The sequence below is a fragment of the Bos indicus genome, chromosome 20 (genome assembly GCF_029378745.1).
Source record: "Bos indicus isolate NIAB-ARS_2022 breed Sahiwal x Tharparkar chromosome 20, NIAB-ARS_B.indTharparkar_mat_pri_1.0, whole genome shotgun sequence".
Lineage (NCBI taxonomy): Eukaryota > Metazoa > Chordata > Mammalia > Artiodactyla > Bovidae > Bos > Bos indicus.
The window spans coordinates 32668330-32695207 of NC_091779.1; the positions used below are offsets into that span (position 1 = coordinate 32668330).

Genomic DNA, 26878 nt, shown 5'->3' on the forward strand with positions numbered 1-26878 from the left:
TCCAGGATGTCTGGCTATAGGTGAGTGATCACTCCACTGTGGTTATCCGTGTCATTAAGATCTTTTTTGTATAGTTCTGTGTATTCTTGCCACCTCTTCTTAATCTCTTCTGCTTCTGTTAGGTCCTTATTGTTTCTGTCCTTTATTGGGCCCATTTTTGCATGAAATGTTCCCTGGGTATCTCTAATTTTCTTGAATAGATCTCTAGTCTTTCCCATTCTGTTGTTTTCCTCTGTGCTATGCAGTAGATCCTTGCTGATTATCTATTTTGTATATAATAGTGTATATGGTAATACCAAACTTCTAGTTTTCCACCCCCCTCATAGTACATGTAATTTAAAGGAAAATAATGATCAAGTGAAGTACAACTATTCTTGCTATTAAAACCAGACAGAATTTTATCTTAGGCACCCTGTTGTTGTTTTTAATTTTTTATAATTTATTTTTTAATTGAAGGATAATTGCTTTACAGAATTTGTTGTTTTCTGTCCAATATCAACATGAATCAGCCATAGGCATACATATGTCCCTTCCCTCTTGAACCTCCCTCTCATTTCCCTTTCCCTCCCACCCCTCTAGGTTGATACAGAGCCCTGTTTGAGTTTCCAGAGACGTAATGCAAATTCCCATTGGCTATTTGTTTTACATATGGTAGGCACCCTGTTTTAATTGGAAGGAAAAACTCTTTATAACTGTGGTGTAGGTTTTCTCCAAGAGTATACTATTCTTGGAGCATTAAAAGACTGGTTGGGCTCCTTAATCATTTTTTTTGCTCAAACTTTTGCTGAATATTTGGAGGTCATGAGCTTAAGATTGTCTTATAAGATGCAAATGGGAATGTAGATGTTCAGAATTGTCGGTTGTACCCAGACCCTTGCTCTTTAACCACAGTGAGCTCAGGATGTATTCCCTGTCTTCATTTAAGGGCTTGATAAAGATATTGAACAGGATAGGACCAAAGACATCAAAGTGTTACCAAGTCCAAGCTTGCTCTGCTCATCGCACAACAGACCAATAAATCAGAGAAGAGTTGTTGAGGCAAGGAATATGACTGTATTCAGAAAGCTGGCTGACTAGTGTCTCCCCAAAACAATCTTATCAGAGTCTTAGGGAAGGGAGTAAGGAAGTAAAATAATATGGCCATTAATCTTGCAGTGTCTCCTGGAATGACCAGACTTGGGGAGGGGACGGGTTAATTTTTTCCTTCCTGTAGCCATCCAAGGGTAGACTGGGTCCTGGATAATAGCACTTTGGTTTAACATTCAGGCAGAGAGGCAGACAAGCAATGAGAAGGAAAGGTTAAAATCAAACAGATGCAACATTTAGTCAGATTTTATTCTTCCCTGTAACGAAAGCACTAGAATAGGGGTCCTTTTTTAATGTGGGGTCTCACTGAGGCTTGGGGGGAGAAATGGGTAGATGTTTATGGACAAATCCTTCGTAATCCTTAGAGGGATTTTACAGGTCAGTAAATATTTTTGTGTGTGGACAGATGTTGTAGCTTTCATCAGAGTCTTAAGCAAGTACTTATTTCCCTCAAAGAACCACAATATCAGAGGCCTCTAAGACTTTGTCAAGCCATCCAGTAGTTTTGTGGTTCTTCTGTTATCTTTCTGTCTCTGCATCAGAGCAGGCTCCCTGTTTTCTTCATTGTTGTATCTAGTAGGTGCTTAATTCATATTGTTGATTTTAAAGTGAATGAAACCAAGTCACATTTTCTCAGTATGTCTGTAAAACTGTAGTGTGAGGGAGTTGGCCAGGTGCTTTGTGAAATCATACTGTGTGCTTTTCTCTCGACTCAAAAATGCACTAGCTAGATCTGCAAATTAATGAAGTTCACTTGGCAGGGCTTGGTGTGGGAAAAAACTTGTCCTGGGGTCTAACGATGTTCTTTTATCTGTTTATGACCTTGTGGACCGTTTGTTCAATAATCTTTCCCCTGCCCCACCACGCAACATGGATCTTAGTTCCCTGATCAGGAATCGAACCCTTGCCTCCTGCAATGAAAGTGCGTCTTCTTAACCCCTGGACCACCAGTGAAGTCTCAATAATTCATTAGCACACTCTTGTGAATAGAGCCCCAATTTGAAAAGGAGTATATTTGCCTTTCCATATGCTGACATCTATGCCATTTTTTATTTGACTGTAATTCTGTGACCATATTTTCAGGCTTTTTAAGAATCCTGACTTGTAATTTTTGTGGGTCTACAGCCTAGAATTAGTTTGGAGAATCTAGGTGTATCTTCTTGGAATTCAGTTCCTTCTTAGCCGTATTAGTTCTTCCCTTTTCTTCTCCCTGATCGTGAAGCCAGAAGTGAAATGGAATTGAGCTGCTGTGCTTTATTCTGTCTTCTGTCTCCAGTGGTTGTGATTACCATGTCTGAACTCCCCATCAGCAGCAACAGAATCACCCCAGAAACCACCCTTCCATTGTCTTTAGTATTTAGACACGACTCAATGGCACCCCACTCCAAAACTCTTGCCTGAAAAATCCCATGGACGGAGAAGCCTGGAAGGCTGCAATCCATGGGGTCGCTGAGGGTTGGACACGACTGAGCGACTTCACTTTCACTTTTCACTTTCATGCATTGGAGAAGGAAATGGCAACCCACTCCAGTGTTCTTGCCTGGAGAATCCCAGGGATGGGGGAGCCTGGTGAGCTGCCGTCTATGGGGTCACACACAGTCGGACACGACTGAAGCGACTTAGCAGCAGCAGCAGCAGCACCTCATTACAATTTGTACTTTTTGACCTACCTGTTACAGTTTCATGTGACCTCATTTTGTCTTAGGTCATGCGTGTCTCTCTTTTGTATGAGCTTTTTTTTTTTTTTTAATTGAAGTGTAGTTGATTTACAACGTTGTGCTAATTTCTGCTGGACAGCAAGTGACTCAGTTGTACACATATGTTCATTCTTCTTTATATTCTTTTCCATTATGCTTTATCCCAGATTGGATATAGTTGCTTGTGCTCTACAGCAGGACCTTGCTGTAATAGTTTGCATCTAAATGTAATAGTTTGCCTCTACTAACCCCGAATTCCCAGTCCATGCCCCACCCTTCTTTCTCCCCCTTGGCAACCACAAGTCCATTCTCTATGTCTGTGAGTCTGTTTCTGTTTGTAGATAGCCTTTTTAAACTACGAGAAGACACACTGCTATCCATGTTATCATATTCTTTCTTTGTATACCGTGTTCTCGTTGTCAGGATGATCCGTTTTCATACTGTCAGAATGGGGGTTTTGAGCGCCTTCCATCCCTCATAGTCTTCTATCATTTACAGTTTCTGACTGCTTGATCCTGATCTTTGTTTTTATCCTCTCAACTTTTCAAAATCTACCTCCCTTCAAAAACCAGGATACATTTTTGTGTATATCTTAAGATTCAGTTCCTGGCTTATTACAAATTCCAATTTTACATTGTCACTTTCTTTCAGGGTTTCCATCATTTCTACTTTACCAAAGAATTTATCTTTATTGGTTAAAAGTCCAGAATCATGGTTTCTCTCACTGTTTCATTCTGAAAAATAGAACTTGTCAGAAGGCAATATCGAATTTATCAGAAGAATATGATGAACAAAAGATGTTCTAATAATTGACATTTTCCATGATATCACCCTTTTATATCACTGTCTTGTTTCTGAGCCAGTTTTGTCATTTCTGTTAAAAAATATGCCATCTACATCTTTAGTTTGGTGAGCACTCTTGATTATATGTCCATTAGTGCGATATTCTTTCTCCTTTTAAAGTCACTTTGAATACATTTTGTCACATCATCGCTAGGTCAGTGGCTTCCCAGGCTTGTGCCTGTTTTCGTGACATACCTTGTGCCTTTGAGCTTATTGTCATCAGACATTGGAGAATGCCCATTGGCGTGAGACATTCAGTGACTATGCGGTTACATTTACAACTGTTTGTAAGGTTGCAGTTTCATTAATAGCCACTCATCTTTTCAGTTTTTGTGCCTTTCTATAAAGACATCTAAGACCCCATGTATTTTTCCAGATCTTTTCAGCTTTCATGCCATTTTCTACTATATTTTTGTAGTAGTCAAATTATTCCCTAGCATGGAGCTTAAGAAGCTATGCACCTTCTTGTTCCTTTGGATGTTTTTTCTCTGTTGGATTTGTGGGGAAGGACGCCCTTCAGGCCAACCCTCCTTTTGCTTGACATTTCTTCTTTCTCTTCCCTGATTTTCTGGGTTAAAGTAGTATACAGAATACCTCTGCATCTTCTAAATTTTTCTGTTATTGCTCATTGCTTCCTTTCTCCATTTTTCTAGTCTTCCAAGGCTTTTTTTCTTTTTTTGCTAATTTGGGTACTGGTGGTTTTTTTTTAAATGTTTCTTATGGTTTAATGTTTTTTAATGATAATGGTTTTAACAAGCCATTGTGGCTTGTTATTTGCTTTTTAAGTTTCCTGATAAGAGAAGAATATTCATCCTAAGTCTTTCTGAAGGCTAAGATGACTCAGGAATAAAATCTGCAATGTGATTCCTCCCCTTCCTCCCACCTCACTTTATTTCACATGGTGAGGTTTGCAGGTGTGCAGCTTTTTCCACTAACAGCCTTCAGGGTTGGGCACACTTTTGTGGCCATAACCGACTGAGGTTGTCACTAAAATAAAATATGAAATAAGGAGGTTATTACTTTGCTGCTCCTCTGTTACATTACCTGAGATATAAATAATGTTTGCCAAGGAAAAACAAAAACACTGTCACCCGAGGATGAATTCTTACCCTTCTCTGAGGTTTAAATTTTTGCAGAATTATAAAGTGGGAAGGGTTTAGGGCAGAGAAAGCAACCTTTTAAAACAAAGTTCAAATCAATAATAATTAACATTCACTGGCCTCTCTTTTCCTGCTAATAACTGAAGACAAGTACTAATTAGAGAAGCCTCAAGTGTCTGGATTTCTGGATGTACCAGATGGCTGCATAAGAACTATGCATCGTGCCAGGAAGAAGCCTGGGTTGCTCTTAGCTACCACCTCTCCTCCATTTTGATCTTGTCTGAGGACCCTTAAACATGCCCATCACTGTGCACTGAGGCTTTTTCTTTGTTCTTTCTTCTCTTGTCTTACCCACTTCTGATTTCAGGAGTACATTTCTGCCATGCTTAGTGAGTGCTCTTGTGAGCTTTTATTTTTACTTCTTCCTTAACAAACTCCTTCTATTCATCTTTTTCTTTTCAGATTTCCTTTGACTCTTATGTTTTTGTCTGATCTCACCAGATCCTTCCCTCTCTCCCCATTTGTTCTTTTTCAAGATCACACAAAATCAGCACAGAACCTTTCAGTTGCTAATATTAAGATAGTTCTGCTTCTTCAGGGTTTTTTTTTTTTTTTTTGGTAAACTCTTTTCACAGATTGTCTGAAAACATATGTTTTCTTCTTTGGGTTTATACTTTAAATATTTTCTTCCTCTGTGATTAACTCTGCTAACCAACTCTGAGAAAGCTTTGATTTTTGTATAGAAATTTTCATTCCTGTTGAGTGTTGGTATTGTTTTGACAAATGCTGCCCATGCGTTTTCCACAAGATGAAAATCATTCCTATTAGGATGACAAAGCCTGGAACTGATTACGCTTAACCACATTCTTGCTTTTCATTGGAGTTGTTTTACTGGGACACATTCTTTCACTTCGTTTGTTGTGAAAGTCATGATATAGTTGCCCTTGGTAAAGAAAATTGGTCTTGATTTGGTGTTTTTTTGTCGGAACTTTCTCTGATTGAACTCAGAAGAAAGTAGAGATTGGTTACCATCAACATTTTTGGCTAAGTGAGAAGTAGGACTCCTTTTCTTTCCCCGTGTGTTTCTTGCTCCTGCTGAAGGGTCATTGCAGGGAAACCAGTGAGGAAGCTGATGCAGTAATTCAAGCCAGAGCTGAGAGGGCGTGATCTACTGGAACAACGTTAGGCAGTGAGATTAATTTGCATTTTCTTAAAAAATATAAACAAAAAGTTTTTTTAACTTACATTTCATAACGTTGTAAATGTTTTTAGAGTTTAGAAACCACAGTTTTTAGGGCTCTATTTTCTTTTTAACATGTCCTTTTGATACATAGCTAACTAAGCAATTTATCACATCCTCCACTTATGTATTTCCTAGTTTTGGAAACCATCTACTTGATGTCTATTGCAACTTAAAAAAAAAAAAAAAAACTTGCATGTTTTTCACCTCTTGATTATAAACGTAAACTTAAACAGAAATAACTTGTACTGTCACCTAGGGATAAAAATTAGCATTTCAGTACTAGTTTCCTTTGGTTTTTCCTCTTAGTTTTTGCAGACATATAAATAATCGTTTGAGCCAATATATTAGTCTCTCAGTCATGTCCAACTCTGTGATCCCATGGACTGTAGCCCACCAGGCTCCTCTGTCCGTGGAATTCTCCAGGCGAGAATACTAGAATGGTTTTCCATTCCCTTCTCCAGGGGATCTTTCCAACCCAGAGACTGAACCCCATACCATGTATATTTTAGTGTTATTCTATTGTTGATCCTTTAGGTTGTTCCCAACTCAGTTTAAAAAAATTTTTTTGTATGTGTTTTTGGCTGCCCTGAGTCTTCATTGCTGTGCTCAGGCTTTCTCTAGTTGCGACATGAGGAGGGCTGTACTCTAATTACCACGCAGGGGCTTCTCATTGTGGTGGCTTCTCTTGTGGAGTATGGGCTCTAGGTTTGCGGGCTTCAGCAGTTGTGGCTCAGAGCACTGGTTCAATAGTTGTGGCTCACAGGCTTAGTTGATCCATGGCATGTGGGGTCTTCCTGGACCAGGAATTCAACCTGTGTCCTTTGCCTTGGCAAGCAGATTCTTGACCAGTAGATCACCAGGGAAGCCCCAACTCAATGTTATTTTAACAAATTCTATGGCCAGCATTTTCATGAATAGTAAATCTTCACACATATCCTCAATAAATGGCTTCAAATATATCCTTAGAATAATATCCTCAGAATAAATTTTTTAAAGTCAAGAATTTCTTTGAAGGCTTGAGTTGAATAAGTGTAAAATGTGAATGAACTCTAATGGCTGAAATTCCTGGCTTGTTGAAGAGGTGGAAGTAATACTTAGTTGCTCTGCATTTCCTATATCCACCTCCTGTTTACCTGATCCCTACCTTGGTTGCAGTAGATTAAAAAAGAATCAATATGCAGGAGGCCTAATAACCTGTTGGATATGTAAAAAGTGAGGGCCATGTTCTTGATATATCAGAGTATAGAGAACTTTGGAGGAAAAGATACAGAGCACAGTAATGGGGAGCCCCCTTCCTCCCCCTGATTCATTCTCAGATGAATATTAGATATACATCTCTACTCACTATTTCATTTTTGGATTCCCACATGTTTACTGACTCTTCCTTGGAGTTTTTGTTCGATCAGAGAAGATGGTTTTTATGTACCATGTCCTGTTTTTTTTTTCAGCTATTTGAGAGCAGTGCATAATAATGAAATCGACTCTTGTTAACCCCCATTAGTCTTTCATTGTGGAAGGAGTATGATTTGGGCATACATGGTAGAATAGCATAACGAGGGGTGCTTAACCTCGAAAACTTCTGAAGAGTTCAATTACTAGTTTAGGAGACAAGTATAATACAACTCCCTTTGTACAAGTCATTTCCTTTGCAGATAGTTCTTTGCTTTGGGTATGACATCTATTAAACTGAGTACTCTCAGTCTTCAAGATAATATTTTTTCTTGGCACCAGAAAGATAATTTTTTGATCTCAACAATGTTGATCTTAGTTTTTCTTAATCCTTTTTACTCTGAGGGTTTTTTTTTTTAATGTTGATATAAGAATTTTTCTATTGTCCTTTTTAAAAATGAGTTTTAAAATAGCAGACTGACTTGGGACATTTGGTATTGCTATAAAGTACCTTTTTGCTCTATGAATAACTTTAATTTTTAGAATTTCTAGTTAGTTAATATTTTCTTTTTCAAATTTCCATATTGAAATTAATGATCAATCTTAAATTATTTCAGCAATTGCAGTTCTATCATAATCCTAGGAAGCTAATAACAGGAATAATTAGAAATCGTTACAAATAGCATTTGCATCTATATTTAAAAAGCAATTGACCAAGCAGATGTTGTTACAGATTTTTGTCTTTGATATGATAAATTTCCATTAATTTTGAAAATCTGGGTTTAAGGGATGTGCTTTCAAATTTTGCATAGTTGAGCTGCAATTTGTGAAAGTTCAAGCAGCTGTACTGACAAACGTTTGACAAATTTGTAGCTGAGGCTGTTTTAAGCAAAGTTCTAGAACTTTATGTTCTGTGTTTTATGTTCAGGCCATGTATTTGAATTTCTTCTCTTTTTGTGGGTCTAGAAGTTTGTGTATATGTATGTATATGTGTATTCTTTCTCTCTGATGTATATGTAGATTTATATATGATATTTGTATGTATATACATATATATATATTTTACATTGTGTGTCCAACCTAAGTTGGAGGTAAAGATGCATATTCTTTGTTTTTTTTTTTTTAATAAAAATATTCAATTTAAACTCTCATTATTTAATTTAAAATGTTTTTCTCTTTGCTTAGGTTGAAGAAATTGTCGATATTGGATCATTTGCTCCAGAAGACATTCATATTCCTAAGATTTATGTACATCGCCTTATAAAGGGAGAAAAATATGAGAAAAGAATTGAGGTAATTGACTTACCTTGTTTGTCAGTATTTATGGATCTGACTGTCAGAGAGATGTGTCCCTGGAGCTATTCCAGATGAAAAAGAATTAAAGCTGAACAGGAAGTCTTGCTTTGAATCTTAATAGACGCTTCTCATGTGTCCATCTTGAGGGGACGTCTGTGTGATTGTCTAGATTAACAGTGCCTTGTGTTTACCACATGTATATCACTAAATTACATGATTCTCCAGACCGTGTCTTCCAAGCTTTTGTAACTGTTCTAATTTATAATGCATAGTTTTGGATGGCTGTCCTGAAAGATAGAGAACAACAATCAGGCCTTTGGTTGCTCTACCCCTGCTGGACTCTTAGTGTTTGAGTGTTCAGAGCTAACTATCTTGATGTCTTTTCATGTTTTCCCACAAGTGTTGGGCTCTCAGCAGCTGGTGGACAGATATGAGATCACGATAAGGAGAGGCTACCAGAAGCATTGGAGGTATACTAAGGCTACTGAGAGCATGAAGATCAGCTGGATCAGAGTTGATATTAAGATTCAGAAATGTGTAGGGATCTGCAACAGAATAGACAAGCAGTAAGAGATACCAGAGATTCAGAGATGCCCTCTACCTGTTGACATCAAACAGGAAGAGACTGCAGTCTAAAACTAATGTCAGGGCCCAGGGATCAAAAAGAGGACATTTGCAAACAGGGCCAGAGTCTATGTCAAAGAGACCTAGTGATGGAAATAGTTTTCTGACTGGTTTCTGGATATACCTATGATTTCTGTGATGCACTTATAGCAAAACCAGTCTCAACTCTGCAGGTGGAAATAGGAGATTGATAGCAGCAATACTTGGTAAACACATTCTGGTAGCCCCACCAAAAAACGGAGTCGAAAGGTCTATTTGTTCTCTTTGTTCCAGCTCCATCCCTGAGCACCCGAGGAGAATTCAGCTGTAGGACTCTTAAGAGTAACAGTAGTAGCACTCTTTGTGACAGTAACGGAGGAATTATTCGCTTCAGAGATAGAACAAGTGTATGTTCGTCTTCAAACAAATCTGACCTTTCATTTACTTCCTAAAGAATAATTTCTGTCATCAAATGTCATCCATGTTACTCTTCTTTTGTTAAAAAAAAAAAAAATCTATATTATATTGCAGATTTGCTTCCTGTTAGTAATGGGGGAGAGTTAAAATTTTTTCCAATACAGTTTCGTATTTCAGCAGTGATAAAATACAAGGCATACCTCAACCATGAATAATTTATTTGTTTATTTTAAAGCGTTTATCAATCCGGAAAGAGGAAGATATAAAAACCACATCTGGTAAACCTGGAGATAATGTCAGGGAACGTATCATCAAGCGGGCAGCTCTTGAATTTGAGGATGGCATGTATGGTATCCTTTATTCCTTCTGGGGCTGAGCAAAGACTTAGCCCTTTTTACATATTCATCAGGTTACTAGACTTCCTGCATAGGGATTCTTTTCTAGTCCGTTGTAGCTTCTAAAGCAATTGATCAGTTTTTACAAAATGTGGCATATAACCTAAAGATACAAAGATAAATGGAATTGAAATTATAATCCTTTTAGCTTCTTGAAGCAAAATAGTGACTGAAAATTTGCTTAGCTATTCTCTGATATACAGTGAATTTCAGTTCAGTTTGGCATTTGGCTAAAGTTAATTGGGAAAAGAGATTACCCCAGATGAAGGTTTAAATTCTCAGAAGTACTAGTTATAACCAATGTTATTTGCTTTCTCTGTGTTCTGACATTTACATACTCATTTGAAACATAAGATCCAACTTCTTAACAGCCTCTTGTTTCCCATGACAAAGATCCCTGTGAGTGTACCCTTTTATGTCTGATGTTTTGTATTCAATGAATGATTCAATTCTGCTTTAGATACTTTGTCAAGAAAAGGGTAGATAAAGTGTTTGGATTTTGAATGTGTTTAAATGTCAGTGAGTCTGCTATTTTGCTAATTTTTGAGATGTTAACCATTGAACTATATAATACAAATAATATATATAAATTCAAATAATGTATGATAAGGTAAATATTTGTTGAATGGTGAATACAGTAAAGCTGTGCTTAAAGTCCTGGGACAGAAGGTAGAAATATGGCATGTGTATCCATTCTCTGAACTTCCTCTGGTCCATAAAAACCTTCTTTCAGACAGATATTGACTGGGAAAACTCCCTTTTTTTACTTTCTTCTTAACTCCATCACTTCATTTTTTTTTTTTTTTTTTAATCTTTCAGCTTATGCATTGGTTTATGGCGGGAATTCACACAGGGAAGAGAATATTATAGTGCCTTCTTTCTCAGCTCCCATATCAGCAAGTTACAGAGTCAACCAAATTGGCTGAGCAGATGAAAGCTTGTCTGTGGGCTTTCTTTTTACCTCCAGTCAACTGGTTTACCACTGACACTGTTAACACTGACTAAAGGATAACTCTGCTTTTAGATGTATTGGCTTCTCTTCTAGGTGTCCTTTGTTCACTGTCATTGTATTGCCTATGAAAAATATGTGCAAGTCAGTTCATATAATGGTCTTTGCACAGCACCTACTCTTTTTCAACCCAAATTGCATGGGCTTTTCTCTCTCTGGTGTTTGACTCACTAAATAATATTAAAGAACTGAAAATTGCAGCATATGATAAGAAAGTTGAAGTATAAAACTTGTAATTTGGATTGCCCTTTCTTGAAAATAACCTGCTCACAATGGAATCAGTACCTCAGCGTGTTACGTGAGTCACTGTGAGAAACACAGTTAACTCTACACTGGATGGTTTGGTAGGAGGTAATCCAGGTAGCTATCATCATACCTTCATAGACTCCCTATATTCACTAGAGGTGACCTGGCACGTTGGGTTGTTTTGCTGGCCTTTGTAGTTTATAATATGGTACCATATACACACTTTATCTTTTCTGGCCTTGATTCTTAAAGCACTCCCTGTTATTAGGATCTCCCCCGAGTGCTGTTATTCTTTACTTGTGTCAGGGTCTGTGGTGTGCATTAGTGGACAGCATGGACAGCGGTTCTAGACAGTGTCGGTTGTTTTTTTTCCTTTTGGACCATGCTGTATAGCTTGTGGGGTCTTAGTTCCCCGACCAGGAATCAAGCCCAGGACTTTGATCATCTGAAGAAGGTTTAATAGCCTCAGTTAGCTCTTTAAAAAAAAATTTATTGAAGTATAGTTGACTTACAGTGTTGTATTTAATTTCTACTGCACAGCAAAGTGAGTCAGTTATGCATACATAGATTCTTTTACAGCTAATTTTCCATTATGGTTTGTCATAGGATATTGAATATAGTTCCCTGTGCTGTACAGTAGGACCTTGTTTTTTATCCATTCTGTATATAATAGTTGGCATCTGCTAATCCCAATCAGTTAGCACTTTGATGCTGCAGCATAGCTTCTTTTTAATAAATGGTCTCAGATGTGTTCACTGAAACTTAAGCATCCCCACCATCCTCTCTATGTCTTAGAGAAGATTCAGTTACCAATGGATGTTATTACAGTGACCCAAAGGAATCCATACTATTTAGGTAGACATTTTGGTGGTGTCAGAAAACTTTGTTAAAATTCAAACACAGAAGCCCCTTGTAGAATATTTTAATCATCTTTAGTCTCAGTTGGAGTTTCGAATAGTGAAAAATGCTTTTAAACAAAGCTCAGGCCATGTTACATCAGTCAGCAGTCATAGTACATATATCATAATACATTAGTCCTAATACATAGTATATAAGTCCTAATACAAGCCAAAAATTTGCTAAATGTGTCTTACAATAAAAATGACCTTTTGATTAGTTTTCTGAAGCCACTACTTTGATATCTTCATGGCAAAAGCTGTGATTATTTGAGAGATTTTCTTTTTGAAAAAATTACAAAGTAATATCTAGAGAGTGGTGGGAGAATACATTCAGAAAAAGTGACTTTAAACGCTCTGTGCAGATTTATTCATGTAGAAGATTTATGACATAATCTCTACCTTTTGTATGTTGGACCTTAACATCTTTTATTCCAGCCAATTTGGGCATAGGAATACCACTTCTGGCCAGCAACTATATCAGCCCCGATATGACTGTCCATCTGCAAAGTGAAAATGGAGTCCTGGGTTTGGTAAGACAAAAATTAAAGTTATATTTATCCAGTCTTGATGGAAAATAAGATATTTTATATAGTGCAGTCTTCTTAGAGTTGTTAGCTTAGATTTTCCAATCTTATTTTTCTTTCTCTTCATCTTCATAATAAATGTTTAACTTTTCCCATAAAATGGTAGTACTTATGAACATGTCCTGTCATATTTTATGGAGTAGATGGTAGTTTCCCAACTCCATGAGCTTTTCAATCACTCCTCATTTATCACTGTATGAGCTTCCATCTCCCCTATATAACACCGACTTCAGAGACCTCACACCAGCCTGTTCAGGTAAACTATTTATTAGCCTTTGTGTGACTGCACAAGATAATAAAGATTATTAATAATCCTATATTAAATAAAAATCAGCAAGTCTCAGCATGAGAAACTGAAGAATAACATTTCTATTGATCCTTTAGAACAGGACATTTTTTGACAGTTGGCCAATTCGAAAAGTTCTCATGTCATAATCATTTTGAGGCCATGTTGTTCAAAACGGTAGAATTTTCCCTTTCTCAAGAATAACTTTTCAAATGGGCTCAATATTCTCATAGAATTTGACTATTCCTTTTATTTTAATATTTATTTAACATAAAATAAAATTAAATACTTTAGCTTCCTGAATAACTTTTATTTACTTATTAATTATGGCAGAGATTACTTATTGTCTGACGATTTATAATATTCCTAATCTTTTATTATTTCTCAGTATATCTTAACTGTTAATACAGTACAAATTGTACATATGGAAAATGTATATCCAGCATTTAAAATATAAATTATGGTCATGAGCATGTAGTTGATTCTGATTGAGGCAATGATTGTGACCATTTTCAAAAACACAAAAATGATAATCGTCTGGAGAAAAAAAGATTCATACTGCAAAGACTCACATTTTTCAGATACCTTAGAGATTATCTAGAGTGACCAGATCCCTCATTTTGAAGACAAAGGAAATAAGTTGATATGCTTAACTATGATCACTGTTTAAAGAAAAATTTACACAGGTCTAAAACATTAGTTACCATTTCAGTTTATTTAAAGAATACATTTTTGATCCCATTTTTTGAAAGTATGTTAAAGTTTTACAGCCACTATTTTCTCTTTCTTGGCTCTAACTTAGACCTTTTCTTTCCTCTTTTTCTATTTCCTCTCTTTTAGTTTAATATATGTTATGTTATGAAACTGCTCACCCTATTCAAGTTATTAGAGATGGTTTATAAAAATACATAAAAAATAAAAACTTAGGATTACCAGTCAAAGGGACAATAAGGGCATCAAAAAGATGAGACTTGCTTCTTCAGATCCTTCTAGCCCAATAAAGTAGCCATTTAGTTTGTATTCATTGAGCTGGACACGACTGAAGCGACTTAGCAGCAGCATTGATATACTATAGCATAGACTGCATAGTAGATACTAAATAATTACTTTTTTTATTGACCTGGATTTCCAATAGCTTAACATTTCTTTCAGACTTTGGTACTTTGAAGAAACTATTTTTCACTTACCTGATCACACTTATTAGTGTAGAAAAGACTAATCAATGTGAGATATAGAGCCATGAAAACATCAGGATTACTTTGAAAAGGTTCACCTCAAGTCTTCTGATAATCATTTCCTAAGGTTTTAAATGAGTTGTTTGCATTAAAGTTTTAGTGTGTGATTCAGTGAGAAACTTCTTTTCCTAACTGGACATGTGCTTTATTTTACAGGGTCCATACCCATTAAAAAATGAAGTTGATGCAGATCTAATCAATGCAGGTAAAATAACTCATTACATGTTCTTCTAGCATTTTCCTTTGCTATTAGTTTCGTTCTCTGCCAAATGATTTTAGAGTAAGGAGTTGGGCTTGATTCTTTGATGTTTCCTGGAGAATATGCACTGTACTTTACTTGGAGGAGGCGAGAGAAGCCTTTCCAGTGCCATCTTGGTCTGCTTGCCCATTAGAGGTCTCCCCTATTTAGGGCAGAGTAAGATATAGGGGAAATTGCAGGAGGGGCTACATGAAATGGCAGGAGCTTTGGTGGGTCAATCAGGTGCCATCCTGACGGTGCACAGAGAATGCTCTCAGATGGGGTAACGAGAATTAAAGGAAAGGATAGTTTACAGGGGTGTAAATAGGGTTAAGGTAAACCAGAAAGGATGTTGAAGTACCACAGGGAGTTTTTATCACCCTTGGGCCTTAAGGGGCAACTGTGGGAGAGGGTCACCAGACAGGAACAGGGTCTTTGTGGAGGAACACAAACATCTTGCAGAAACCTGTGTGAGGGTGAGGATGGGAGTCTGCTCTGCTGTATCTCCTGCTTGTGCCTCCAATTGGCAGACCCCAGGCTGAAATAGATCTGTCTTCTCATGATGAGAAGGTGGGAAGTGGATCCATAGTAGCAGCCAAAACCAAGATCTGGGGCTCTGGGGTTTTTGTCGTGGGTAATATGTTCTGTCCTCTAATCCAGGGGTCCCTAACCACTAGAATCCAATGTCTGATGATCTGAGGTGGAACTGATGTAATAATAATAGAAATAAAATGCACAATAAATGTAATACGCTTGAATAATCCTGAAATCTTCCCTCTACCCTCTGGTCCATGGAAAAATTGGCTTCCATGAAACTAGTCACTAGTGCTCAAAAGATTGGAGATTGCTGCTCTAATTGACATGAGAGTTAGGAGTTGTTTGTTTATTAGTTGCTAGGTCATGTCCAACTCTTTTGTAACCCCACAGACTGTAGCCAGCCAGGCTCCTCTGTCTGTAGGAGTTCCCAGGCAAGAATGCTGGTTAGTAGAGCATCCTTCAAAACTTCAAGGGTACTTAAGGATGTACTCTGCTACTCATTGCAATCTAATGATATAGGTGATAAATACAGAGTTTCTTTGAATTGGGAACTCTAGCCTGTCTTCTCCTATGCTCTGGTATTCATATGCTTTGCTTTTTATTATTAGCCTTTTATTTGACTGGGACAGAGAGTCACACATTGCAGCAGCCTGGAGGAGGAGGAAAAACAGGTCAGACCTTTTGGCCTCCATCATTGCCCATACGTGAGGCAGTACTGCCACTGTGTTGGAGCTAAAGATTTTCCTTAGAATGGAGTTTCCCATAGGAAGCTAATTTTTATATTCTGGCATGATTTTCTTTATCCTTCTTTTACTTCTATTCACTCTACCCCCACAAAAGTATAATTCTTACTTTGTGTTCAAAAATAGTATGTGTAAATTTCTGAAGAGAAGCAACAGGAACCGAATATAAAGGCCAGCTGCCAAGTAGAATTGATGTTTAATACTTAGGAGTTTTGGAAGTAAAACAGCTTCTGGTTGAATAGTTGAATTAGTTAACACGACTTAACTCTGAAAGGCGCACTGTGATAAAGCAATGACATTTAACCAAGGCTGTGATTTAATTGTACTGTACCCTTTAGCAATAGCTCATTGATCTGTGAAAATATTTGCTGCTTGGTTTAATTAATTTATGATGTTAGTGAGTTATTTGCAAAATGAATAACTCCATTTTCCAAATTTCAGGCTTGAGCTCATAAAACCCACTTTCTTTGGAAAGTAGTTAATCTTTTCAGTGACATCATTGGAGAGTAGACATTTCTGATTCCATTGAGCTTAAAAGTAGCCCAATCCTAATGAAGCCACCAGTTTTAGATTTCAACTTCTCAAATACCATATATAATCTTAAAGTACTTTGTAAAACCAGAATTCTTTGCTTTTGGGAAGCCAGGCTGCCAATCAGTTTAATAGTATTCTATCTCTTTCATCAACGTCCTTTTTGGGATTTATGATGCTTTTGACTTTGGAGCTAAGTTAGAGGTGAAACACTTTGAACTCCAGAACCCAGAACATAAATTGATGATTTCCTCAACTCCCCAAGTTTGGACATTACCAGGAAGATTAGCCCATTGTTTGTGTTCATTTGAAAGGATTTTCATAGAAATCCATTAGAACAAAGACAGAGTTATGTTTCTGGGCATAAAAAGTGTATTAAAATAATAATTAGAACTATTTCTAAGGATCCTCTTTTCTAAATAATTTTATATGGTTATGTAACAATGAATGACCACTTGTATAGAATCACACAATTTACAGCATATTTTTTCACATATATTATCAATATATTAAGTAAAAATTGAGCCTCAAGTGAAAACTTTTTATACACGTTGGGAAACTGAAGCCCAGAAAAGTGAAGTGATGTGCTCAAGATCAGGTTGCTAGGGACAGATTCACATGTAGTCTCCTGCTCTTGGCCCCAGGCCTTTTTCTCTGCACATTGATCTACATCCACTGATAAGTTGAGAATTTACAAGGATGCAGAAGGCAGCATTTAGAACATTTCCAAGGTCTCAGGAAGATTTGCAGCATCCTAGTGCAATTGTGAAATTTCTAATAAATCTCATGTTAGCTTTCATATTAATGTGCATTTTGCATTCTTTCTTATTTCTTAATATTTTTCTTATTTTAATATCAAAATGTTTTTAATGACTTCTTCTTGGTCATTGTTCAGTCGTTAAGTCATGTCTGACTGTGCGAACCCATGGACTGCAGCGTGCCAGGCTTCCCTACCTTTTGATTAAAAAACTACTTAGAAAGACTTAGCAACTAAACAACGACTTAGAAAGAACCATGTTAATCTCATGGCTTTTGAATATCCTTGTTTCCTGCTATGTGCCTCTAGAGTGGTGGCTTTCAATGGGAAAGAGGGTGATTTCACCTTTCTGGGGACATTTGATAATGTCTGGAGTGCCAGTGTTACTGGCATTTAGTATGCAGAGGCCAGGGATGCTGTTAAGTATCCTGCAATAATCAGAGCAGTTTCCAGCCCCCAGCATCAGCAGTATCTGCTCTAGAGGTCTGCGTGCCACATCTGAAGAATTACAGGCCTGCAGTCTAAAGTACCACATTCAGGATCTCTCTAATGGTTGTGACTGACCTTTCCAGATTTATCTTTCGCTATGACTGAGTCCGCCCATACTGAAGTGCTCGATCTGTTCTGTTTCCTTCATCCATGACTTAGCTCTTTCAGTGCCCTTTCTTTTTTGTTATGTTCTATCCCTTGTTCATCCCTGTCTCTTTATCAGTAATGCCTATCCTTCAAGTCCTAGTTCATTTGTCCTCTCCAAATCCTTTTGCGGCTCAGAAGTGCTTCTCCTTCGAACCCACAACACATTCAGCATCTCATAAGCATACCACATTTTGCCTTGTTATTATTTGTGTATATTTATCTCTCTCGCTGGGTATCGTGTTCCTTTTGTTTAGGGTATGCATGCTTGCTTGGTTGTTACAGTCATGTCTGACTCTTTGTGACCCCATGGACTATAGCCCTCAAGGCTCCTCTGTCCATGGGATTCTCTGGGGAGGGGGCGGGGGTTGCTGTGCCCTTCTCCAGGGGATCTTCCCTATCCAGGGATTGAATCTGTATCTCCTGCATTGCAAGCAGATTCTTTACCCACCTGGGAAGCCCTTGCTTAGGGCAGTGGTTCTCAAAGTGTGGTTTTCAGAGCCACAGCATTGGCATCCCCATCACTGAGGACTTCTTAGAGATGAAAATCCTCAAACTCTGGGAGTTGTGCTCAACAGTCTGCGTTTTTATAAGACCTCCATGTGATTCTGATGAGTGTTTGAGAACCATTTGTTTAGGGCATCTGCATTTTGTTTAAGGCACAGAGTGAACATCTACTTGATATTGAGTGAGTGGCATGTTATGTCATAAGCCAAATGACTCAATAACCATGAAACTGGATAATTCTATTGCCTGAATATCATGAGAGGATATAGACATATACAGGGGAAGTTGAAGAAGACAAATAATTAGGAAAAGCTGAATAAGAAAGCCTTTTTAAGATATTGATTGTATTATTGATTATAATTATTTAACCAAATTAGGACACTGTATTTGAAAAGCATTGGTATCAACTTTAGGATATCCTATTTTTATTTAGATTTTGGGATGTTAAAAATGAAAATTAACTTTTTTTTCAAAGAATATATTTATAAGATGCCAGAATATATAACAGGGGGCCTGACAATAACTTTCATAAGAATTATTTTCTGGGCTCTTTAAAAAATACTATCCTTGATAAATCACATGGGGAGATCAGAAGCTCTGTGTGCATTGATCTCAGAGTTTCCTTTACAGTAAGTGGTAAATAATGTCTTCTATGTACTGCCAGCCGGTAGAGATAGCCCTTTGGAAGTCATTTTATTTATCACATAGAGAACAAAGAATTGAAATTTTTGTTCGTTTGTTTGTTTTGCATTTCCAGCCTACAGATTCTTCTTTGCCTCTCCATCTCACAGGACTGGAGAGGAACTGTATTTTCTGGACATGAAAGTGGTGTTAGGATAAGGTTTAGTTGTATTCTGCTTGTCCTGAAACCTGGAGTTCACACGCTGGTATATAACCTTATCATAAAAGCTGATTGCTTGCCCCTGTAGCATTTATCCCTAGAGGGTTGATGGCATTGTCTTTTTCACAAGTAGGTTTAGAGTGATGATTAACAATGAAAATAATATTAAAAATTAATGTTCACAAAGTGCTTTCTCTGTACCAGGTCCTAGAGTAAGGGCTTTACATACATGATTTCATTTAATCCTCTAAATCCTACATGCTGTTTACAAGCCAGCCCTTATTAACCACACCAGAAAGTATTCTCCAAAGCTTTTCAGCTTTGTGTTCCTTTAAAAGAGGTGAGAATGTTTCCTTTGATTAGAATCAAACTTTTAGGGGTCAGTAAATAATTCAGCATGATATAGATAGTCATGCTCTATATTTGAGCTCAGATGGAGGGGGATATTGGTGAAGTTAGCTCTTGGACATGACTTGAGAAGTTGAGGGGACAGCTGTTGCACATTTGATCACTCTTGTGATCTGATCACAGTCAGATCACTCTTGTCCTGTTGTGTCCAAGAGCTTTGCTCTATTCCATTCTTGGAATCACTTTTCTTCCCCTTCTTATTGTCTGCTCTATTACACTGGGGCAGTGGCATGCAGTGTGCTCAGACAGTTGACTTAACCTTTGGCAGAGTGGCACGTGAACACTTTTCTGTTGAGACCAGAAGCATCTCCTAGGTACCTCAAGCTCCTGAATAGACAGGTCACAAGAACTCAGCAGCTCAGGTTTGAGTTAGGTTATATTATTGCTTGTATAGGGATTGGACGACCTTGAAGAACTTTTCTAGTTCTCAGTTTTTATTATGGGATGTAAGTGTTGGGAGAGGTCCTTCTAAGAGGACCTTTTCTGGTTATTAGTAGAAATTTACTGAAGCAAGGGCAGAAAGATGAAGCAGAGAGAAAGGTTGAAAGAAGAGATTCTTTCAACCAGTGACATTAAGGAATTAGGTGAAACCTCTCTTTCTAGATTATTCATTGATTTTAAAGAACTATTTGGCGGAACTGATACAATTGTGTAAAGTTTAAAAATAAAATAAAATTTTTAAAAAAAAGGAAAAAAAAAAAAAAGAAAGAAAAATATTTGAGAAGCATCTCCTGCTTCATTCCCTTCCAGCTGATTTCTTCATGTTTATTCTACAGTGTTTCAGTCCAGTGACTTATAATAGCATTGGGTTCTGACAGGTGCATCCCAAGAACCCCTTTCTTCTTTACTCCTATTAGCATTTAATAGGGGCTTGTGAAGGGACTGGGTCTGGTGGGAGACAGGGATGGTTATGTAATAATAGGCAATAGAGAAGTACATTGTCTGTAGACAATTTCAAAACAATAATAAAATGAAAAGTTGGTCTGTTTTTCATTATCCCCATGCAAGGGCAAATCTGAACAATGTTGGTAACAAAACACTTGTCTTTGTAGGTTGGCAGTTCCCATTGTGTCCCCCCATACTCCTGTTGTTGCTGTGTTTTGGTTAAGGGACACTTACTTCTGTATGAAATAGAGAAGGTGTAGACCTCTGTCTCCACCATGATTTCCGCTCTTAGAAATCTAATAGCCTTTTCTTTCTTTTGTCTTCCCTGTGTCTGTGTGTGTGTGTGTGTGTAGGCAAGGAAACAGTTACTGTTCTTCCAGGAGCCTCTTATTTCTCCAGTGATGAATCATTTGCAATGATTAGAGGGTATGTAATAATGGAGCTCCTCATGTTTCCCACGGTGTGGAATGAGCTGAGTCATCCCTGAGTCTATTAACAAGACTGCGAAACATAACCACCTCTCCCAGCCAGAAAATGATCATGGACTTGCTTGGCTGCACCAAGATGTGAAATTATTCACATTGAATGTTGGCAATTGGAACATGCAGCCCACGATTATTAAAAGAACCTTCAAAGTGAAATATATGTCTGTGTGCCAACTAAACTGAAGTAAACGTTTTTGAGGCTCTTTCTGAGGATCCTAACATTTTCTGCAAACTGTGTTTTCATTTTCTAGCTAGTGTTTGCCTTCAAATTGAGCCACATTTTCCCTTACCAAAGGAAACAAACTCACTGTGTACACCTGTTTTTAATTTGTTTTTGGATACAATATAGGCTATAATTTTTTTTAAAGAACTCTTAATAGTTATTTTTCTGCCTTAGCTTGAAGCCAGTCTATTTGGAAATCAAGTGTTGGGTGGAAGAAAGCAAATATATTTGAGGGCAGGGGGAGTAAGATTATTTAATTGCTGGCAATTTCAAGCAAAAGGGACATAAAACATGGAAGTTTGCTTTATATTTCTTCTCTGTCTTTCTCAGGGGACATGTCAATCTGACAATGCTAGGAGCCATGCAGGTTTCCAAATATGGTGACCTGGCTAACTGGATGATACCTGTAAGTAGGCACGTTTTCTTCTGAATTATGCCTGGGTTAGAATAATTGTTTTTGAAGTATTAATATTAAGAAAAATCTTATCAGATTGCTATGAGTACAAATATAATTGTTACAGAAATAGATACTGTAAGATGTATTTCTTATTTCAAATTTTAATAAAAATCAAATTTCTAATTCTCCTGAAAAATATTTAGCTTTGCCAGTTTACTATGTAATTGGAACTAAAAATAGATAAGATCAGAGTCAAAGCATAATTTTCCCTAGAAAAACAGAGAACTTCCTCAGAAGGTAAAAAATATGGGTTAATTATACTCTGATAAAAGTAAGAAATACAAATATTTATTATAACTAAGCTTTATAACTAGAAAGAGTAATTAATATGTTCATTAATTTTATGTTAATTGTATTCTTTTCTTATTCACAGTGAGTAAAATCCTCTCTTGATTAGTCATGTGACCCTATGAGTAATCAATCACATTGTCTTCTATTACCGAATACAAAACCTGTGATATTTAAACATGTCTGTGAAATGCAAACAGTTTTCATTTACTAACGATCTAAATCAAGGAAGAAACCTCTTGAAATTAGCTTTGGAAAAAAGACTATAATCAGTTGATTTATGAGTGTAATTCTTTACATTCCAGAGTGTGGTTCTTTATATGTGTAGGCGAACAACAATGAGTGTCCATGATTATGAGCTCATTTTTTTCAGGTTACTCTTTTAATGTGTATCTTTAAAGGTTTCTGTGTGTTTCTCTGAAGCTTGAGCTAAAAAATATTTTGTTTAACTGAGGTTGGTGTTCTATAATGAAAGGTTTTTTGTATTTTTTAAATTTCTTAGTTTTTCCTGCTCATTTTTTGAGGATGGTGAATTAATGTAGTTGATAACAATGGTAGAGATTGTATTAGTTTAGCTTTTTTGAACTATGATCTCTTGAAACATTATTTTAAAATTTCAGTTATTATTACAGCTCTGGTTCTCAAACTTGGTTGCATATTGGAAGCACCTGGGAATTTTTAAAAATGGTGATGCCTCTGGCCCATCATTAGTTTCCAGTTTAATCTGGGATATAACCTGGAACTGGTTATTTTAAAAGCAGTCCTATATGGTGATGATATGTAACCACGTTTGAAAACCAAGTTCGAGTGTATTAAAGAGTGATCATCAATCATGTTTAAAATGTAAAGGGAAAATATCATTGACCCATTAATAGTAAGAACACTTAGCAAGTTATGGATTTGCTAAGTTGTTGTATTGTTGATATATTGTTATTCTAAATTAGCCATAGTTATAAGAGTTGGCAACTTTCGGAGGCTTCGAAGAAATCAGGGGGTCTCCTGAGCATTATACAGTAAGTCAGATTGATACTTTATAGGAATGTTTATTTGTGTAGAAAGAGTGTATTTCTCTTTTCAAATTTTAGAAAAAGTCTAATAGAGGGTAGTAGAAGGAGCATAAAATAGCAAGCCCTGAGTTTTAGCCCTAACTCTAAGGTTATAATATATATCATAGGGCTTGACACAGTATATGCTAGATAAATGGGTTGTTATTATTTGATAAGTTAAGAAGTTGGAGATGCCTGCCTGGCAGAGGACGGAAGAGGATTGGTTACTATGAACAGAAGCAAGAGAGTTCAAAGTAGAGGCTATTTCTCTGGACTATTAGTGAGTTTTAAAATCACAGAAACATGTCCAACATATTTTTGCTTTCAGGGAACTTGGGCATCTTTAACAAGCTACTATACAATTTGTTTTTATTATGATTTAGCACACAGTGAGACTGGAAGCTCTCATGGTGAGAGTATGCATTATGTAGTTGCCATTTGTAGGGAAGATTTTCCAACATGTATCATGGTTTTATATATCCTATGAAGATTCCTATGAATGATCAAAACATCAGTGTTTATTACTTTGTAATTTTCCTAATATAGTTTGGAGATCATGCGTTTGCAAAGGACTGGATCTAGTGGAGCAGCAATAGAGAACTCTGGATTTCTAAAGGGGTGTGGAGAAAAATTAAGCTTGAAAAGTGTTCTTGTGTCTGGTTCCACTCTTTGGTCATGGAAGTTAATAGCGTCTTTTCTGAATGAGCATTTCTTTTGTTCTTTTAGAATTTTACTTATGGCTGTGCTGGGTCTTGATTGCTGCACAGGCTTTTCTCTAGTTGTGCTGAGTGCTACGCTCTAGTTGCAGTGGAAGGGTTTTTCATTGCGGTGACTTTTCCTGTTGGAGAGGGTGGTCTCTAGGCACACAGGCTTCAGTGGCTGCGGCTCTCAGGCTCTAGAGCGCTTGCCCAGTAGTTGTGGTGCATGGGCTCAGTTGCTCCGCAGCAGGTGAGGTCTTCCCAGGTCAGGGATTGAATCCCTGTCTTCTGCGTTGGCAGGCAGATTCTTTACCCCTGAGCCACCAGGGAAGCCCTCTTTTGTTCTTTTAGTAACTGATAGTGACTTCTGGGATTCTTTGTATGTGATACAAGGTATATATTTTGCTTCCTTTGGATTCAAGATAGCTTAAGAGTCAAGACCATGAGCTTTAATTTGGAAGAGATCTGATTTGAATTTCAGCTCTACCCCTTAAAATTACACAATCTGGAGTATATGGATTTTTGTTAGGATTAAATGAAAATAAAAAGTGAAGACTCAAAGCACTCCATAAATAGTGGCTATTATTTTTAACTTCTTCAGTGTACTATTGCTTAACATTGAGAGGGAATATTTGCCTCAAAAAATGCTGGCGTAAGCAAGACTATTTTGCAGTAACTGTAAAACCTGTGTATCCAAATTCATATTCAAGTACCAGATCTGAGGACACATTTCTTGTTTTCATTGGTTATGGATAACAGCCTAGCCTCCTTATGTAGTTTCAGTGAGCTATTTCTGTTTGCCCTAAAGATTTATGTTGATTTATAAAATTTAGATATATTTTTATTGCAAGACCTGGCAGTCAAGGCGCTGAAGGGTTCAGCTTTATTATATCATTTTTCATTTACTTTTATCTTTTTACTGAGTTTAATAATCTTTCAATGGTTGTAAAGTCTTGAGTTTCTCTGCACCGTAGCATCTCCATCAATCATTACAATGTCAGATTATAATAAACTTTAAGCTTTTAAGGCAAGCAAATGGTGTGGATGCTGTTTGTCTTATCCTCTAATAGCTTCTTAGTATGCAGCATGGGTCCTGTTTTCACAGATTTTTGAAAATTCTGCCCTGAGCATACAAAGAGAGAAAATGTGACAGAACAGTGATTGGCTCTTTCTAGTTCCTTGATGATGGTAACCCTAGGCAAGCTGTAGAAATATGAGAAGATGTGCGTCCGTTGACTCTCCATCCAGAGCTGCTCTGGCTCTTCTAATGCTTATTTCTGGGAAACAGCTGCCATAGATGATAGACTTGTGAGGGGAAGTAGATGTGTATGACCTACTATGGGAGCTGGTTATTAAAGGCATGCAATAGCTGCCTTCTGGACAAGTTGCTGTATCTGAGCTGAACGTAACAGCCGAGGGCCTGCTCCTTCTACACGGGGAGAACAGAAATGAGGGATTCTTGGAACAAACAAAAATAGGATGTTTAGGTGTTTTGTTTTTCCCTCATATTTTTCATTTCTTTGTGCATTTTAGAAGATTAAGCACAAATCAGCGTCATATTCATGTATGCTATATGTATGAGTGCATTACATTGATTTGGTCTCCTAGATATGATGCCTGTTTTAAATAAGCTAATTCTCTAGTCTTCCTTCTTGTACAGCTGAGGGGAAGGGGTTGTGCTCAACATTTAATCTCATGGTTTAGATGCATGAAATGTAGCCTATATACTAAACTGTAGGTACAGATACAGAAATATAAAGATTACTGTATGGATAGATACAAACATACAGATCTAGATAGTTGTTTTAAGATACTGGTGTCTTGTCCATTTGTCCCAATGCTCAGGCAGCTGCAAACCATGGGCAAGGAAAAAGGACAGGTGGGAATTATGTGTACTTTAACAATTATTCAGTAGTGCTTTTGCTCCATCAGTGTAATGTAATAGAAACTGTACAGAACTTTGGGGTTAGATATGCCTGTTCTTAAGTACTGAAGCGAAAGTGTTAATCGCTCAGTCATGTCAGTCGCTCAGTCATATCCAATTCTTTGAGACCCCATGGACTGTAAGCTGGGCTTCCCAGGTGACAACTAGTGGTAAAGAACTCGCCTGCCAGTGCAAAAGGCATGAGATGAAGGTTTGATCCCTGGGTCGGAAGATACCCTGGAGGAAGGCATGGCAACTCACTCCAGTATTTGCCTAGAGAATTCCATGGACAGAAGAGCCTGGAAGGCTACAGTCCATAGAGTCAAAGAGAGTCGGACACGACTGAAGTGACTTAGGATGCACGCAGAGACTTCAGCCTGCCGGGCTCCTCTGCCTATGGAATTGTCTAAGCAAGAGTACTGGAGTGGGGTGCCATTCCCTTCTCCAGGGGTTCTTTCTGACCCAGGGAGTGAACCTAGATCTCCCTTACTGCAGGCAGATTCTTTACCATCTGAGCCACCAGGGAAGCCTTGCTTAAGTACTGGTTCTGTCATTTATTGGTGGTATAACAAATTAGGTGAACCTTGATATATTCATTTGTAAAATGATAACATTTAACTCATGTGCTTGCTTTGGGGATTAAGTTCGCTCATTCATTCAACAAATATTTATTAGATGTGTATTAAGGGCCATGCTCTAAATTTCTGTCTAAGCACTGTATCAGTAACATCCCACAAATTTTTGTCTCTTTTGTTTTATTATTATTCTCTTCAGGATATTTTTAATTTCTTTTGTGTTTTTTTCCCATGACCTATTGGTTATGTAAAAGTATATCATTTAATTTCAAAATATTTGGTGATTTTCCACAAAACTTTGTACTAATTTCTAGTTTAATTGTCTTGAAGTCAGAGTACATACTTTACATGGGTTCTATCCTTTTAAGTTTGAGATGTATTTGCAGCCTAGAATATAATCTATTTTTGTGACTGTTCCATCTGTTTCCATTCTTGAAAAGACTGTGTATTCTGCTCTTGTTGGCTAGAGTGTTCTCTAAGTGTCAATTAGGTCAAGTAGGGAGATGGTGTGGTTCTGGTCTACTGTGCTTTTCTATTGATTACTGAGAGAAGAGCATTGAAACCTTGAGTTATAATTGTACATTTGTATATTTCTCCTTTCAGTTTTATCACTTTTTACTTCATATATTTTAGAACTCCATTACAGTAATACTTAAGATTATTATATTCTTTTAACAAATTGACCTTTTAAAAAAATTATATTTTTCTTTATCTCTGGTAATATTTCTTATTCTGAAGCTGACTATCTTAATATTAATATGTTCACTCTGCATG

At 37.1% G+C, this 26878-nt stretch overlaps 1 protein-coding gene across 1 annotated transcript in view; it reads left to right on the forward strand.

Annotated features, from left to right (window-relative positions):
- The window catches only part of OXCT1 (3-oxoacid CoA-transferase 1), a 160925-nt gene that overhangs the window by 71066 nt on the left and 62981 nt on the right, over nt 1-26878 (forward strand). Inside the window, exons 8-13 of the mRNA XM_070774718.1 lie at nt 8544-8651; nt 9910-10024; nt 12659-12753; nt 14485-14533; nt 20762-20834; nt 21447-21522. Coding sequence (XP_070630819.1) covers nt 8544-8651; nt 9910-10024; nt 12659-12753; nt 14485-14533; nt 20762-20834; nt 21447-21522 — 516 coding nt within the window. The remainder of the gene's footprint in view (nt 1-8543; nt 8652-9909; nt 10025-12658; nt 12754-14484; nt 14534-20761; nt 20835-21446; nt 21523-26878) is intronic.